Here is a 15,018-nt window from a genome sequence, read left to right on the forward strand (position 1 = left end):
ACAATTTTCTTCTATGGATCTGTTATGTCGCGCTCTTTGTGGCCAAATTTTAATCACTGTATCTTTTATGTTGTTTATGTTAGGTTTATGCTAAGTGTAACATACGGCAATGGTCTGCTCCTTTATTCATTTTTGGATGTCAGCGATATCAGCTCTTTTCTCGCTGGAGAAAAGAGCTGATAATCTCGATCACAAATTGAAAAATATTCCCTGGGGATTTCTACATTCTGTCACCCATCTCTTTATTAATTTATTTCCTTTATTAACTTTGTGTCCATTTTTTTATTTTTTATTTTTCTTCAACAACAAGTCTATTAATGTTTTCTAGGAATGTTTGCTTATTTGGCATAGTGCAGGTTTACATGAGCCAATGTGCTTGTATAAAAATATATTTGCGTGTAATTTATTTTATCTTTCTCTCTTGCTTATACAGAAGGTTGGTGTATGAAAAATATATGTACAGAACAGGCCAAAGTTTGGACACGCCTTCTCATTCAAATGAATAGGAAAGTGTGTCCAACTTTTGGCCTGGACTGTAGAAAGAAGGGCAGCACGGTGGAATAGTGGTTAGCGCTGTTGCCCCCCAATAATAAGGTCACAGGCTCATTTCCCGGCCTGGGGCCTTTCTGTATTCTGTATGTAGTTTGTATGCCTGTTTGGGTTTCCTCCCAAATTTCAAAGACATCATGTTTAGGTTAACTGGTGATTCTAAATTGTCTATATTCAACTATATTCAAAGTCCACTTACTTCTTCTGTACCTTCGAGCCACATCACACAGCACTCACATGAGGCTGCTCAGTTGGAAATGTCAGCATTCACACGGATTCGGGTTACATTTAAAGCTTTTTATTTACTGTGACTTGAAATCCCAAAACAGCTGTCAACAAAACAATTTCAACTGAACAATCCACTTCCTAACTTACCTGCTTATAAGCTTTTGACCATCTGACACAGTATCAACTGAACTTCAGTCTTGTTAGTGTTAGTATAACCCTATTTTATTTTACCATTTTACTTCGTTGGCGGGCTCTTCCAGCCATTATTAGCTGATAATTCTTATGTGACCCATGTAAAGTGCACTACACACTATGTCAGAGTGATAAGTGTCAGAAAAAAGTGGCGAAAAGCTGACAGAAAAAAGCAGAGTTGCAGTGTCGAATACGCAAGTAGATTGTTTATGCATTCTGTTGAATACAATAGAAAACAAAAAAAAAAAAAGCATCATGCTGAATTATTTAGATCTTCACATCAAATTTTCATTACATCAGATCTGATCCTGCTCTATGCATATTATGAAACAGCGGAATACATAAGTGTCCAAGCTCAGCTGTTGCTGCCCACAGGGACTGTTTAACAGAAACAAAATTTCATTTCCACTGTGTATGGGTCTCTTCTCTGTCTCTTTGAGTCCACGCTTGTCCATATCCATGTTTAGATGTTTTGGCACGCTTTAGTTGAAAGGGTAGATGCATTGTAAGTAGCTGACTCTAGCCACTAAAACCTGGACCCTGACACGGTTCGCAGCAGGGAACACCTATAAGCAAAATGTCATGTCAGCTCAGATTCACACATTATTCGATTCAAATTATTGAAAAAATTAGATGTTCTAGCCATACCAGTGACGTAGAAGGTAGGGTGTAAGGAGTAAGCAATTTGGTCCAGATTGAAGTGTCATAGGAACAATTAGACAGACTACTGCTGAACTCCATAAAGAGATGAATTATACCATATGAAATCACTGACGTGCTCCAAACAACAGTTTTCTACAGTTTTCTACATCCACAGCGCACATATATATATCTTAATATTTTAGATCTAGCAACACATTTTAAACACTCTGGTAATCCACTTCCCTCTATAGCACCATTGTGTGGCTCACATTTGTGGTTCTGAGTGAATTGTCCTCATCATAAATAATAAAGAATGATAATGGGTTTTTATGTTTGAACCTTACGCTGGAGTTGAACTGATTAAACGATATCAGACTGGGACATCATCATTTTAGCTTTAATGTATGCCTAAATGACCATAAAACTAAAGGAGCTAACTCTCTAAATTATGGCCAACCTTTTAAGCTAAGCTGTAGCCTTGTCATCAGGATATATACACAAAGCTATTTTTGCTAAATACAAACAACACTGACATACAAATCAGCCTCAGAGATTGTTTTTAATGTCAAACTCAGGCGGAGTGTAGAGTAGTGTAGTGTAGTGTGTAGATTTTCCAAATTATAATAATCATAAATACCAAACATCTACATGTTACCATGATTATTTTTAGCATTTCACCATGTTGCCGTCAAGAGCTGTGTGCGCTTGCTAGACTGTCAAACTGTTTAAACTGCCGACTTCAGCTTCAAGTACATCTAACTGCTGCTGCAGATTCTATTATAATAGCTCAAAAAATACGCTGCATATCAATAACAATGTTAATGATTATAATAATGGTGCTGAATTGATGGCTGAAGTAATCATGCAAATCAGTCACATCCACTTAGCATGGAGAATAATCAAACTACTACCTTATCTAAAATAATTTCATTCCACTTTACGCTATGTTTTTTTGAAACCTGAAATGAATCTTGCAGGCTGCTCCAGTTATCATAGCTGTAAGTAGGAATATGTATGAGCCTTCTTCGTTTGCTGTGAATATACAGTGATCCCATAAAAAAAATAAAAAAAGAAAAGCCATGTAGAGTTGGGCTGCTATTGCTGTGCAATAAAAACTGTGATGTACAGCCTGTGCTATTCTTTCCACAGCATACATAGAGTTATCTACAGTGGGAATAGAGACAAATTCTGAGCTTGAATGCTTATTCTGTGCTGTGGAAGGGGCAGCAGCAGAAGTTGTTAGGGATTTCACTTCAGTTACTGCTGTGTTAGTATCTGCGCTTTATCTGTGATCCATGTAAAGCCTGTGGGACTCTGCAGCTTTGTGTGGCTTAACTCTAAGGAGAAAAAGAAAAAAAATACAACTTTTGAAAGTATAAAAGTTTAGACTTACGGGGGGGATGTTGAGTAGATAAGCAAACAAGAAAACGTGGATATTTCACTAGGAACATTAAACCCTAAATTGTTGTTGTTCTTTCACTGAGGTTCTTGTATCTGGAAATACTGAACTTGTGTTGGGCTTTTTTTTTTACCCCCCCCGCTCTGTCTTCTCAGCTTTCAGCTCGGCTATCCATTCTCTGGACGGGGCGACCCAGCGGAGCGACTTTGTTTCCATCCTCAGGGAGTTCGGGAACCACTATGTGCAGGAGGCGGTGTACGGCTTCCAAGAGTCCTGTACCATCTGGTACCCCAACAAGCAGGTCCAGCGGCAGCTATGGCTGGAGTACCAGGATATCAGCAAAGGTAAGACACACTCACCCAGTGGTTTGACAAATTTCAAATAAACAAACGAGAGAATCGCAGCCTGAGCATCACAGGTGAAAAAGTGAATGTTCAAGACTGTGTGGGATGTTCAGTCACCCACCAATGGTACAAATTCAAAAGCAATCGCTCTGCAGAATGCAGTGGCACACATAATGCTGAGTTACAGTGGAAAGGATAGGATGTTACTAAAACAAAATGCCATCCAGCAATAAAAACACTTTAACATTACATTGGGGCTCTTTCAACAAAGTGCTTCTCTTTTCTTTTCTTAGCCTGTGCCTTGTTTCAGAGAAATGTAATGGGCTCCCAGGCCGAAAGTCTTCCAGAAATTCCTGAGGCCCCCTGTTTAAACTTTCACCTGTATAGAAGTATGTCCTGTGGAATGTGGTGGGAGGGGGTTGAGGTGTGCGGGTACCAAAAAACATCCAAACAACACAGCTAATATCAAAAGTTTGTTTTTTCATATTTTATCTTTGGGGCAGCATGGCAGCATATTCTCCCCGTGCCTGCGTGGATTTCCTCCAGGTACTCCAGTTTCCTCCCACCATCCAAAGACATCATGTCATCATCCTGTCCAGGGTTTGGCTCCAGCATCAAACGGTTGAAGATGAATGAATTAAAATTTTAACTTTTCTCTTTAATATTTGATATTCTCCCTAGACACTAATAATTTTTCACTTCAGGATAACTTTCTTTCTTTTCATACGCTGCCATTGTTTCACTCATTCATTCATCTTCTATTACTTTCCGGGACACAGGGGGGCTGGAGTCAATGTCTGCTCACATTGGGTTAAGGTGCGGTACACCCTGGACAGTCACCAGCCCATCACAGGGTCAACACACAGAGACAGACAGAGACCAACAACCACTCACACTCACACTCAGACCTACGGACAATTTAGAATCACCAATTAACCCAAACATGATGTCTTTGGATGGTGGGAGGAAATCGGAGTACCTGGAGGAAACCCACGCAGGCACGAGGAGAACATGCAAACTCCAGGCTGGGAACTAAACCCGCAACCTTCTTGTGGGGTAACAGTGCTAACCACTATAGCAGCCCTGCTAAGAATTTAAGATAAGATATGAACATTCAGAATAAACTATAAATAAAATGGAAAAAGAAGCACTGTATTGGTTAAATAATTAATTATTTTTCTCATGTAATGTGGTAGAATATATTGAATGAGCAAAGAAATGAGCAGTAGTTAAAATCAACACCAGCTAAAATCTTGTAAAACACAAATGTTATTAAATATTAATAAATTAGCATGAAATATTCAGTAAAAATATGGATTTGCCTTCAAACAAATGCTCTTACTTTTGATTCTTCAGGTCCATTTTCTTTTGTATTTTATTTGTTTAATAGGGGATCTGGGTTCACAAATCTCTATATACAATGTTTTGTATGTTTCAAATGCATTTTTGACTGGATCTCATTCACTTACTAACCAGTAAGATCCTGCTTTTTTAGATGTCATGTTTCAGAGTAAAAGTTTTTTCTTTTTTTCTGTTTTTTTTTACATTTTATATATTTATTTTTTTATGAACAGTCGTGTGAAGTGGCAGTACTGTCAAATGTAACTTCAGTGGGATTCATCCATGTAAATGAGAGCCTCATACTCCCTACAGCTGTTTCATTTAGAAAGATCAAATAACGATGACATGTTGCATCTGTCTGTTGACTACACTATCCGTGTTATTCACATTACAAACACTGGAATACTGCAGTGCTTTTACCATATGTTTGAATCTCACACTGAAGGCGAGCGCGTGTTGTGGATCACTGGGTGGCTTCGCACTACAATCAGCACTGTTCTATCTCATCCAGTTACACGAAAGCACAAGCGCTCTCCAGAAACACTGAAGCACTTTTATGAAAATGAACAATCAAGGGCCCAAAGTGTTTACCTTTTGGTATCATCCAAAATGCCAGCAATGCCAGCCGTCCATCTTCTTTTGTTACTGTTTTGTCAGGAAGTCGCAGCAGATATAAGTAATAGCACATCTCTCTCCTTGCCATTTCACCTCAGTGCCTCCAGACTGTATGTAGTCATTTCCCTTTATTCGCCTTTTCACTTTTCTACACCTCCTCTGTTTTGTCCAAGGACGGCCCGCCGCTGTGTTGCGCCGCTCCGCTCGCTCCCAGTACACCTCTGTACTGACAGATGGCGATAGATTTTCACCCTCATGAAAAGTGCATTACTCTTCATTTTCAGCCGCTTCTGACACATCGGTTGCAGATGCTAAATGATTTAACAGAAAAGTTGAAAAAAAAAAAAAAAGTGCAATCTTCCTATTTAGCTCATTCTGTGCGACCCACAAGGTTTCGCCTCTAATTCTGGCAAGATCAAGGCAATTTAAGATTTCTCTTTTTATCAGTGTCAGTAAAAGCGCACTTTTCACCAACCTTTCTGCAGACCTCAGCAGTACAGGATGACTTTACATAACAAAAGAAAACAGACATCACAATAATGGAATCAGCTTTGTGTTTACAGTGGTATCTACTAATTGTTTCTGACACAGCCACTAGGATGAATCTGAATGTGTAAAAAAAAAAAAATAGAGAGAGAACATTTTTAACTTACACGAAGAGATAAATTTCACGCACAACATTTGCCCTTGCATAAACGTATACTATTTTACACTAATAAAATCGGGAGTGATTTCAGCACAATATGTTCGGATTCCATAGTTTTCTAAAATCCCCAAGAAAATCATCGCTATATATTTTTAGTTTAAGGGGAAACAAACCATTCTCACCCAGTTCAGTTCCCGTCGACTTGTTCTCCTGCTAAACCTGAATTGAATCACTTAGTAGCTAGAAACATGCAAAAAGCAAAAGTGTTACATTCGTTTGCAAAGTTATATTGGAATGATCAAATTTATCACCTCTTGAAAGGAGTTTCCTGTAGAAATTAACATCTTTTCAATACAACACAAATAACTGACCGAGACTTTTTTCTGTTCTCCACAAGTTTTGCACCAGATGGAAGGTTTTCATCTTGACACTGTTGGGACAAATTAATAAAATATAGACTAGGAAAATATTCATTTCACATCACAAAGTATTGGTCATGTTTTGACAAAAAAAAGGTCCACAAAAAAATTTCTTTCTGCAAGACACATAGATCTGATTTATATTTATCTGTGATTGTAGAGAGCATTTTGGAAGGCAAGGGGTTTATACAAGTGTGATCATACGCATCAGACAAGAAGACAGTGATGCTCTTCTGCACTGCTGAATTCACATAATTTAAAAGAACACCATTACATAATAAATTCAAAATATTGTGAGTATGTTTGAACATATATTTATATTTGCTTCCAATCTACCACACTCCGAGCAGCGCCACATGCAGAAGTTCTTGGACGACACTGCGATTGTGGCGTGTATGAGGGACAGAGGGGAGGAAGAATACAGGAACCTCCAGGACTTTGTCATGTGGTGTAGGTCAAACCACTTCCACCAGCTGGTGACCATCGGTGGTGTCTGCGTGGGGTTTACTAAGACAAATACAAATACCTGGGACTGTATCTGGATCAGAGGTTGAACTGGTCTGCAAACACGGACTTTCAATACAGGAAGGGGCAGAGCCGATGCTCCGTTCTTTCAACATCTGTAACAAACATTTGTACTGTTGCAGCCAGTGCCCTTTTCTATGCTGTGCTGTGGGATTGAAAACCTGATTGTCCAAAGTGGTGCGAAATCAATCCTGAATCAAATTTTCCCATCACACAGAGACCTCAGGGATTACTTTGGGCTGTGAGGATCTGACATGATTCAATCTAAGTGGGTAACTGTTTCAACCTGGCCCCGGACCATTCTTTTTCAATGAAAAGAAATAGATTCCATGGGCAAAAACTTGAAATCAGAGTCATCTTTCTTAATCTCTTTCTGGCCTCTTGGAAACGTCCTGGCTTTTTGGAGGGAGTAATGAGCTCACAGGAGAATTTGATGATCCATGTCTTCGCCCTTTGCTCCAAATGCAAGATGTGCACCGAAGCAGCCTCCCCCATATTTAGCAAGAAGCCGAGCTGATCATTTTCTGCATCTCGAGTGCCTGGGGCAGAGCTACTGTCAGCTGTTTTAAACTTATTTATTTATATGGTTAATAATTCTTTCAAATGTAAACCTTTTAAAATGAATGCTTTCAGAGCTGAATAGGACACATTAGACAGATTACAGTATCGCTCCCATTTGGTGTGAATGTATCCGCTCTGTATATTCTGCATATCTGTATATTTGGATTTCTGGACATCTCATTCACCGTATAACTACTATAGGGGCTGTTTGGAGAAACAAACACCTTCTGTGAATTTTCATAGATATAAAATTGACAAACTTCCACTGCTTTCTAAATCAACCACTCCTCCAACATGAATTTTCAATTGCAACTGAGCATCGACTATGATTAGAACTCAGAAGACCGGAGCTCAGTGGTTGAATAGAAGGACATACCACGCCATGGTCTGTAAATTTAATTGAAGACTTGCATCAATTGCTTCCTAATGACCCACCAACTTGAAAATAACACACACATTTACAGATAAATGTACACAGACACATTGCTATGTTTGTGAAGGCGTAGCTTATTAACCGCGGCAGGTCAGAATGTGTATGTGTGTGTGTGTGTGTCGGAGAAGATGTGCGTTTGGGTGCGGGGCCTTGTCCGGGTGATTAATAGCACTTTCTTCCCAGCACTAGGTTGTGATATGAGTTTCCTGTTGTCAGACACATGACCTCAATTACTACACCAGAGATCAGACAAGAACAGCAAGAAAGCCACTACATTCTGGAAGTTAAAGAGCTTTAAAAGATGCTGGAAGCAGCTTCACTTGTTCCACAACACAGTCGCAGATACATGGAGAACAGATGTGTTCTCAGTTAGCTGGACCTGACGTGTCTTAATTGCAGTGAACGTTTTGATTCTTTAAAGAGCTAAATCAGTGCAGCAGAACTTAACAATGTCTTTATAGTCTGCCTTATTTGTCCTTGTCAAACCCAGATACATACATTACCCACAAAGCAAATTGATCTGTGACAGTTTTGCTGTATTTTGGTTTAGTGAAGTAAGCACGTGTGGCCATGGCCTTGGAAAGCAGGCAGTGGTGATCACTTTCTTTTTCTTTTTTGGTTTTAAAGCCCCATTTTTGTAAGCCTGTTCAAACAACAGCAGTCAGCGATTCCTTAGTTTTTGTGCAGCGTTCTTTGAAGCCACTATGTTTCACGTATACAGGAGAAATCTACAAGATCTGTAAATAGTGTAAATCTTTTGTTTGTTTGTTTGTTTGTTTTTTTTGCTTTACTTAATTTTAGCTGCACAGGTAAATAATTTCATTGACGCTAACTCAAACAATATTTATGGCAATAATAAGGTTTCCTCGAAACAAATTAGCAGCCAGTTTTGAAGGCTGTGTTTTAAGAGTGAACAGAAACAGTAAAAGCTGAAAATGTTAAAGTTTATTAGTGTTGTTTCCAGCTGCAAGGAACTGGAGTTTCAGAAAACAAACACACAAACAACAAATACCTGAAAAAAAAAAAAAAAAACCTCTCATGTATTTAACCAGCAATGAACATCATTAGGACAAGGTCCGTGACTCATCTCAAAATTACAGACTTAAATTGAAGGGGGAGTAGATAATGGAATACTTATTAGTTGGATAGTAACACAGATGATATCACAAGTGGTCTCCAAAGTTGTTTAAAAGTTCTAAAAATAAGAGCAGCATTCTAACAGTATCTGAAGACTATGTGGAATGTGTCTGTGCCTACCAAGCATAGAAGCACTCGTCACACAGTACGTTATGTTTTTGTTTCTTGTTTTTTTTTTTTTGTTTTGTTTTTTTTTTTTGACGTGGATCTTAACTGGTTGAAGAACTTCCTAAACACAGAGCGGATGTGAATCTGACTAGATGTGTTCACAGGAAATGTGCGTGACGACCAGTTTGCTCGAAAACAGCTTCAGCGTAATTAGATCATTTTGAGTCTGTGAAATCATTGCAACAACAATTAAAACTGGAAAATGCTTCAAAAGCACCTGAAGTTGACATTACAGTACTTCTTTGAATGTCAGGTAAAATTGAAAGCACCATATGCAGATGGAAATTCAGACACAAGCACAAGAGTATGTGCAATAAAAAGACAACAGACAGCACCATGGTAAATTTGATCTTGGGCTATTGTTTCCTCTCTTGTCTAAGATGTCAGAGGTCAGTGCAGATACACCATACTGTTGACAGCCAAGATAGTGAGAGAGCTCTCCTGTTCACATGCTACAATTCTGATGATTGTAGGGAAGCACATCTGACTTTGAAAAAACTCTTTGTGTCTTTCCACCTTTCTTTCTCTACCTCTCTTTTCTCCTCTCTGTCACGGGCTCCATAGCTCTCCTCCTCACTTTCTCCCTCAATGAAATCACCGCTACCCCAACCCTGACCATGTCAGGCGTCAGCTCTGCACGGAGCTCCAGAGCATTGTGCTGGAATATATGTTAGTGTGATCACCCTGCCAGCAGTCAGGTAAAAATAGGTCGTTTTTTTTTTTATTTATTTATTTTTTTTTATTATTCTATTAGGAGCTGTCATATTAACAAAGAAGCAGCAGAGAAAGTCTCAGTGTCAGGTCAGCTCAGGAAGGGGAGCGGAGCAGTGAAGACTAAGAAAGACATGGCAGGATTTATTGGTAACTGGCCCTGACCTCTGTGATCCCACTACACCCACACACACCTCAGATTAGCACCGCCTGCCCTGCCAGGTTACCACCTGGGGATTGCACAATGCTCAGACAACCTGCTTCTGTCTTTATAAATACATTGCCTTTAATCACTTCACACATACACTGCAATGCTGGACTCATCCAGACATAACCTAGATGAGCTGCATGTGCAGAACACAAGCGTCTAGATTAGTTGAATTTAACACAATTTACACTGCTGTCTTCACAGTGCAAAATCTATAACGTCTAATGATTGAGCTTGTGCGTGACCTGAGCTGAATTTACAACGTGCAAGTGGGAGTGATGTTTTTATCAGCTCCACAGATTGAAAAATAATGCAAAGATCAGAGGGTGAAGAAGATCCATTTACTGGAGAACTTCAAAACAGAGACATGATGAGATTTGGATAAGTCTGCCACGAAGGGCCACCACCCAATTTCTCAGAGATAATCAACAAGGGAATCGAGGAACTGGAGTTTGAGATTATAAAAACCACTTTAATTTCTTCTGCATCATTTTTGGATTATGTCTACCTGCTGCAGACACCACCCTTCACCTAAGCCCGAATGTGTCTGACACGGATAGGCCCCTGCTGTGTGCTACACATGTGAAAGGGCTAAGCAGACATCATCAAGTTTTTATGAGGAAATGATTTATTGATGTGTATCATTATATTATGTTAGTCAGTTTTGTTAAGTTTCATTCAATCATTCAACTTCTACCACTTATGCATTTCTGGGTCATGGGCCAATTGCAGCTCACCCTGTGCAGGTCGCCAGTCCATCACAGGGCCAACACACAGACAGAGACCAAAAACCACTCACAATCACACTCAGACCTAAAATGTACTATCATATTATGTTATATTATAACATAATAATTGAACATAATAATTTATAATAATTATATGGTTGTCTGTATTAAGTTTCATGACCAGTTAAAGATTCTTAGCCTGATCAGACTGAAAGGATAAATATTGATTTATTTTAAAGGAAATATATTAAATGCTCAACACACACACACACACACACACACATATATATATATATATATATATATATATACACATATATAAAATAAGGTGTAAAATAAGATGTATATTCCTGGTTAAATGCTAAGATAAAATAAAACAATAATTTGTGGAAATAATAAAGAAATTGGAGCAACAAAGTACAAATTAAGATGTCAAATTGCCAAATTAACAGCAATGATTAAACTAAAGAGAAATGCGTGGTATGGACAGGAAATATAAAAGATGCAAACCATGTTCTCTCATGTGTGACAGTATTATTGTAAAAAAAGTCCTAAAATGAACCGTGTAAAGGCCTTAAAAAAAGAGCAGGTATAAAGAGAAACACAGAATAGAAGAATATGAACTTTATTTTTCCGCACTGACAGTGTATTCATGTTCATGGTTGCCGGGAGGGAGCGTGTTGCCCTAACTAATCAGTCATGACTGGTAAACCATCCCCTGAATGTTATTTCTCAGAAAACGAGGCAGCAGCTGCTTGGGATTGGATTTTTTTTTTTTTTTTTTTCTCTCATCACAATGAGTTTCCATTTCTATGACTCAATTTATAGTTTCAGCCAAATTATAAGAGGATTTTTTTTTTTTTTCACAAATGAATCCAGTGAAACAGGGGTTCTCGCAAATCCAGGGAACCAACAATTGAACATTACACATTTTTTTGTAATGGAAAAAGCACCATTGTAACATGGCTTTCTCCAGGGGGCTGTTGAATAGTGAGTTGTTTTTACTGCCGTTATGATACAGTGAGTAGACTGGAAAGCATTTAGGTGAGAAAATATCAGATCTATTTTTGAATAGCAGTGTGTGGAGCCACATTAGGAGTGAGGCCGTATTTGCTGTTAATATGTATTCATATTAATATGTAACACAGACAGTATGCCAAAATCTGTGATAAAACTAATTTATGCTGGCAGGAGATTCCCAATGTTGGTTCAGGTGTATTCGCCTTCTCTGAATCTCATGTGGAGCTAGCCCCTTAACTGTCAATGAATATTTTTCCAGATATACTCCTAACCCCATATTGTGTGCTCCTCTTCATGCGCTAACACTTTCAAGACAGAAATAATATTCAGAAAATGTGAAATGTGGACAGGCAAAATGTCATCCAGGAATCCCATGCAGTAGCTTTAGGCTCAACCGTCTACTATAAATATTCTTCAAGTTGAGCCGTAGGTCTCAATCGGGCCTCCAAGTTTATGCCGAGGCCAAGTTCTTCTCATTTCTTTCTCCTGTTATCTCAGAACAGAGGTCAATAATTGTTACGTATAGATAACAGGGAGAAGCATTTTTATTGTGCATCTGTCAAGCTTTTCATGCAACACGGCTTCCCGTTCACAGATAACCATTTCAGAGAAGAAAAACAGTCATAAAACAAAGTAGTGGAAAACGAAGCAGAAGCTGACATCACCTCTGTGTTGTGACTTGTTGTTTGAATATCCAGTTATGGGGAAATATATACCAAGAGTTAATCCATCCAGCTGGCAGGTATGTCCAGTGATGACTGTAATAAAATCATTTGAGCTAATTAAAAAGAAAAAAAAAACATATAGGCTATTGTGCCTGTGTGAGGTGAGTTGCTATAAATATATAGCATAAGGTGGATGATTTAAGTTGTTTATCTGGTGCTGCTAAAAGGTCAATACTGAGGCTAAACATCTCAGTGATGTGCGAATACTCCTGAATGAAGAAGGGGCTATTTTACCATTTTACTGACATCGTGTGAAAGCAGCATCCTCTCCGACATGAATGTGTAATTGACATTCAGCAGAGAGGCCTGTGACCCCTGAAGAAATGATTCATTCATGTTGGCTTCTGAGGTAAAATAAGGCTCAGCATATTTAGACTTCACAAATTATTATTATTCTTTTTTTTTAATCACCCCATTTTATGGCAGGTTGTGTCCAGCTGATATAATTTAACACTAGTAACTTAGCAATTATCTGTCAATACACTAAAGAGGTCAGAGAGCTTCACTAATGAAAGCATTACATTCCTACATTTAGCTCAATTAATCTCTGAATATAACAAGTAACAGATGCAATGGAGTCCTGATCAGAGTCTGTCTTTGTTGAGCTCTTTCATTACTCCAAATTTCTAAAAGGAATCCATAATTTTAAACATGGTAAGGATCTGTTTCCTGTGCTTAGCCTCAGTGCTGTTGACTTTCAGGATCTTATAATTTTTTTCATGTCACATTTTTAAGATGCAAGATGTTAAAAACACATTGTGAGTTTATTTCCTTTAATTATATTCCATACAAAAAAAAAAAAAAAAAAAAAACCACAACAAACGGGCCTTTCACTGAAAAATATAACTCAACACCTTAAAATTAAATATTCCAGACATGAATCCCAAGTCTACACTCAAAAAAATAATTGTACCAAAAACACTGAATTTAAGTATTTCAATTACATGAAGTTTTTACATGTCATTTTATTAGACAAGTTCCATGTGAAGGTCCCATTTAATTCAAAGTGTTTTTACCATGTTGAGTTGGTATGGATAATTTAAGAAAAGTCGATGCAAATATATACATTAACTTTATGTGTTTATCCACATAAAGGTAATGTAAACTTTCACATAAACCCTATGTATAAGTATATATACAATAGTAATGTATTTCAAATATGCTATCCTATCTCCTGTTAAAATCACAAAGCAACACAGCGTAGATCTGACAACTTTATTGGCAGTAACTGTTAAACGTGTCTGCATCACATGGATGCAGCTGTACCTGTGGTGTTGGCACTTGAACCGTTTAAAAGACATGCCACAACCAGCCCAACACACATATTTTTTTTTTACTTCGAGAATAAAGTCATTAACAAGAAAACTCATTAATGAGAAAAAAGTAACTTAAAAAAAATATTAATGAGAATAAACATGGCTGGAATTGGTCGACTGCAGGGCTGTCGGTGGATAAAATAATAAATATATATATATATATATATATATCTCAATGTGGCCCTTACACGCCGTCGTCCAATTGCGCTGTTTTACATTTTAATGTTACGTGTTTCTAATATTCTGTTCCTTTGAGTGTATTTGGAAAGATAATTTAGAAATAATCACTATATATTCCATCCAACATTTAAAAATTCCATGACATGGCCATAAAAACCGATTATGAGGAAAAATACATCCCCTCAGAAATGTTTGATTGCGGTAACCTAGCAACAACAGTGACATCAGCTTTAAAATCATTTAAAGTATGGGGAATATGGTTCCTGTCTTTATGAGTATGCAATGTATTGTAAATGACAGTTTTAAACGCAGTCTTTGAACATGCATGTTATAGTTTCGTGTCTCCGTAAATGCTCATTTACATGACTGAAGTAATCTTGTTCATTTGCTAATTAAGGACATGTACACAACTGACATGAAACTATAGATAGGTCAGATGGTTCTGAGGACGTTTGACTTTGTAAGTACAGCATATATCGCATAAAATTACAAATTATTCAAAGTAAAACAAAAAAAAAAAACAAAACTTAAGTCCCAATTCCAAGTTTCACCATATGGCTGCGGTATGGTAAAATGCAATAGTTAACAAGTAAAATAACAGCAGAACAGTAATTATGAACAAACACACACAACTGCTTTGATGACATGAAAAAACCTGCGATAACATTAAATGCAGTCCTTTTTAAAGCTCCTTCACAGCTTCAAGACTGACTTATGCTGAATTGTCACTGTTAATTGCCACTATCATTGTAAGTAATCATGCAACAACATTTTCAGAGAAAGTCTTTTGATGCTCTTGTCACTGATGAACAAAGAATATAGATCAGTCAGTCAATATAAGCTGTGCATATGAAGGGTTTTGGTGTATTCCTCTTCAACTGTAACAAGATAATACTGTCAATGAAGGAAATGGCCAAAGGGTCCTGACACA

General features: G+C 37.8%; 1 protein-coding gene across 1 annotated transcript in view; it reads left to right on the top strand.

Moving 5' to 3' along the window:
* Positions 1 to 15,018, top strand: part of astn1 (astrotactin 1) — a 402,459-nt gene that overhangs the window by 242,715 nt on the left and 144,726 nt on the right. The window contains exon 18 of the mRNA XM_029524898.1: positions 3,166 to 3,354. Within this exon, the coding sequence (XP_029380758.1) occupies positions 3,166 to 3,354 (189 nt within the window). The remainder of the gene's footprint in view (positions 1 to 3,165; positions 3,355 to 15,018) is intronic.

The sequence above is a fragment of the Echeneis naucrates genome, chromosome 17, assembly GCF_900963305.1.
Source record: "Echeneis naucrates chromosome 17, fEcheNa1.1, whole genome shotgun sequence".
In the NCBI taxonomy this organism is placed as follows: domain Eukaryota; kingdom Metazoa; phylum Chordata; class Actinopteri; order Carangiformes; family Echeneidae; genus Echeneis; species Echeneis naucrates.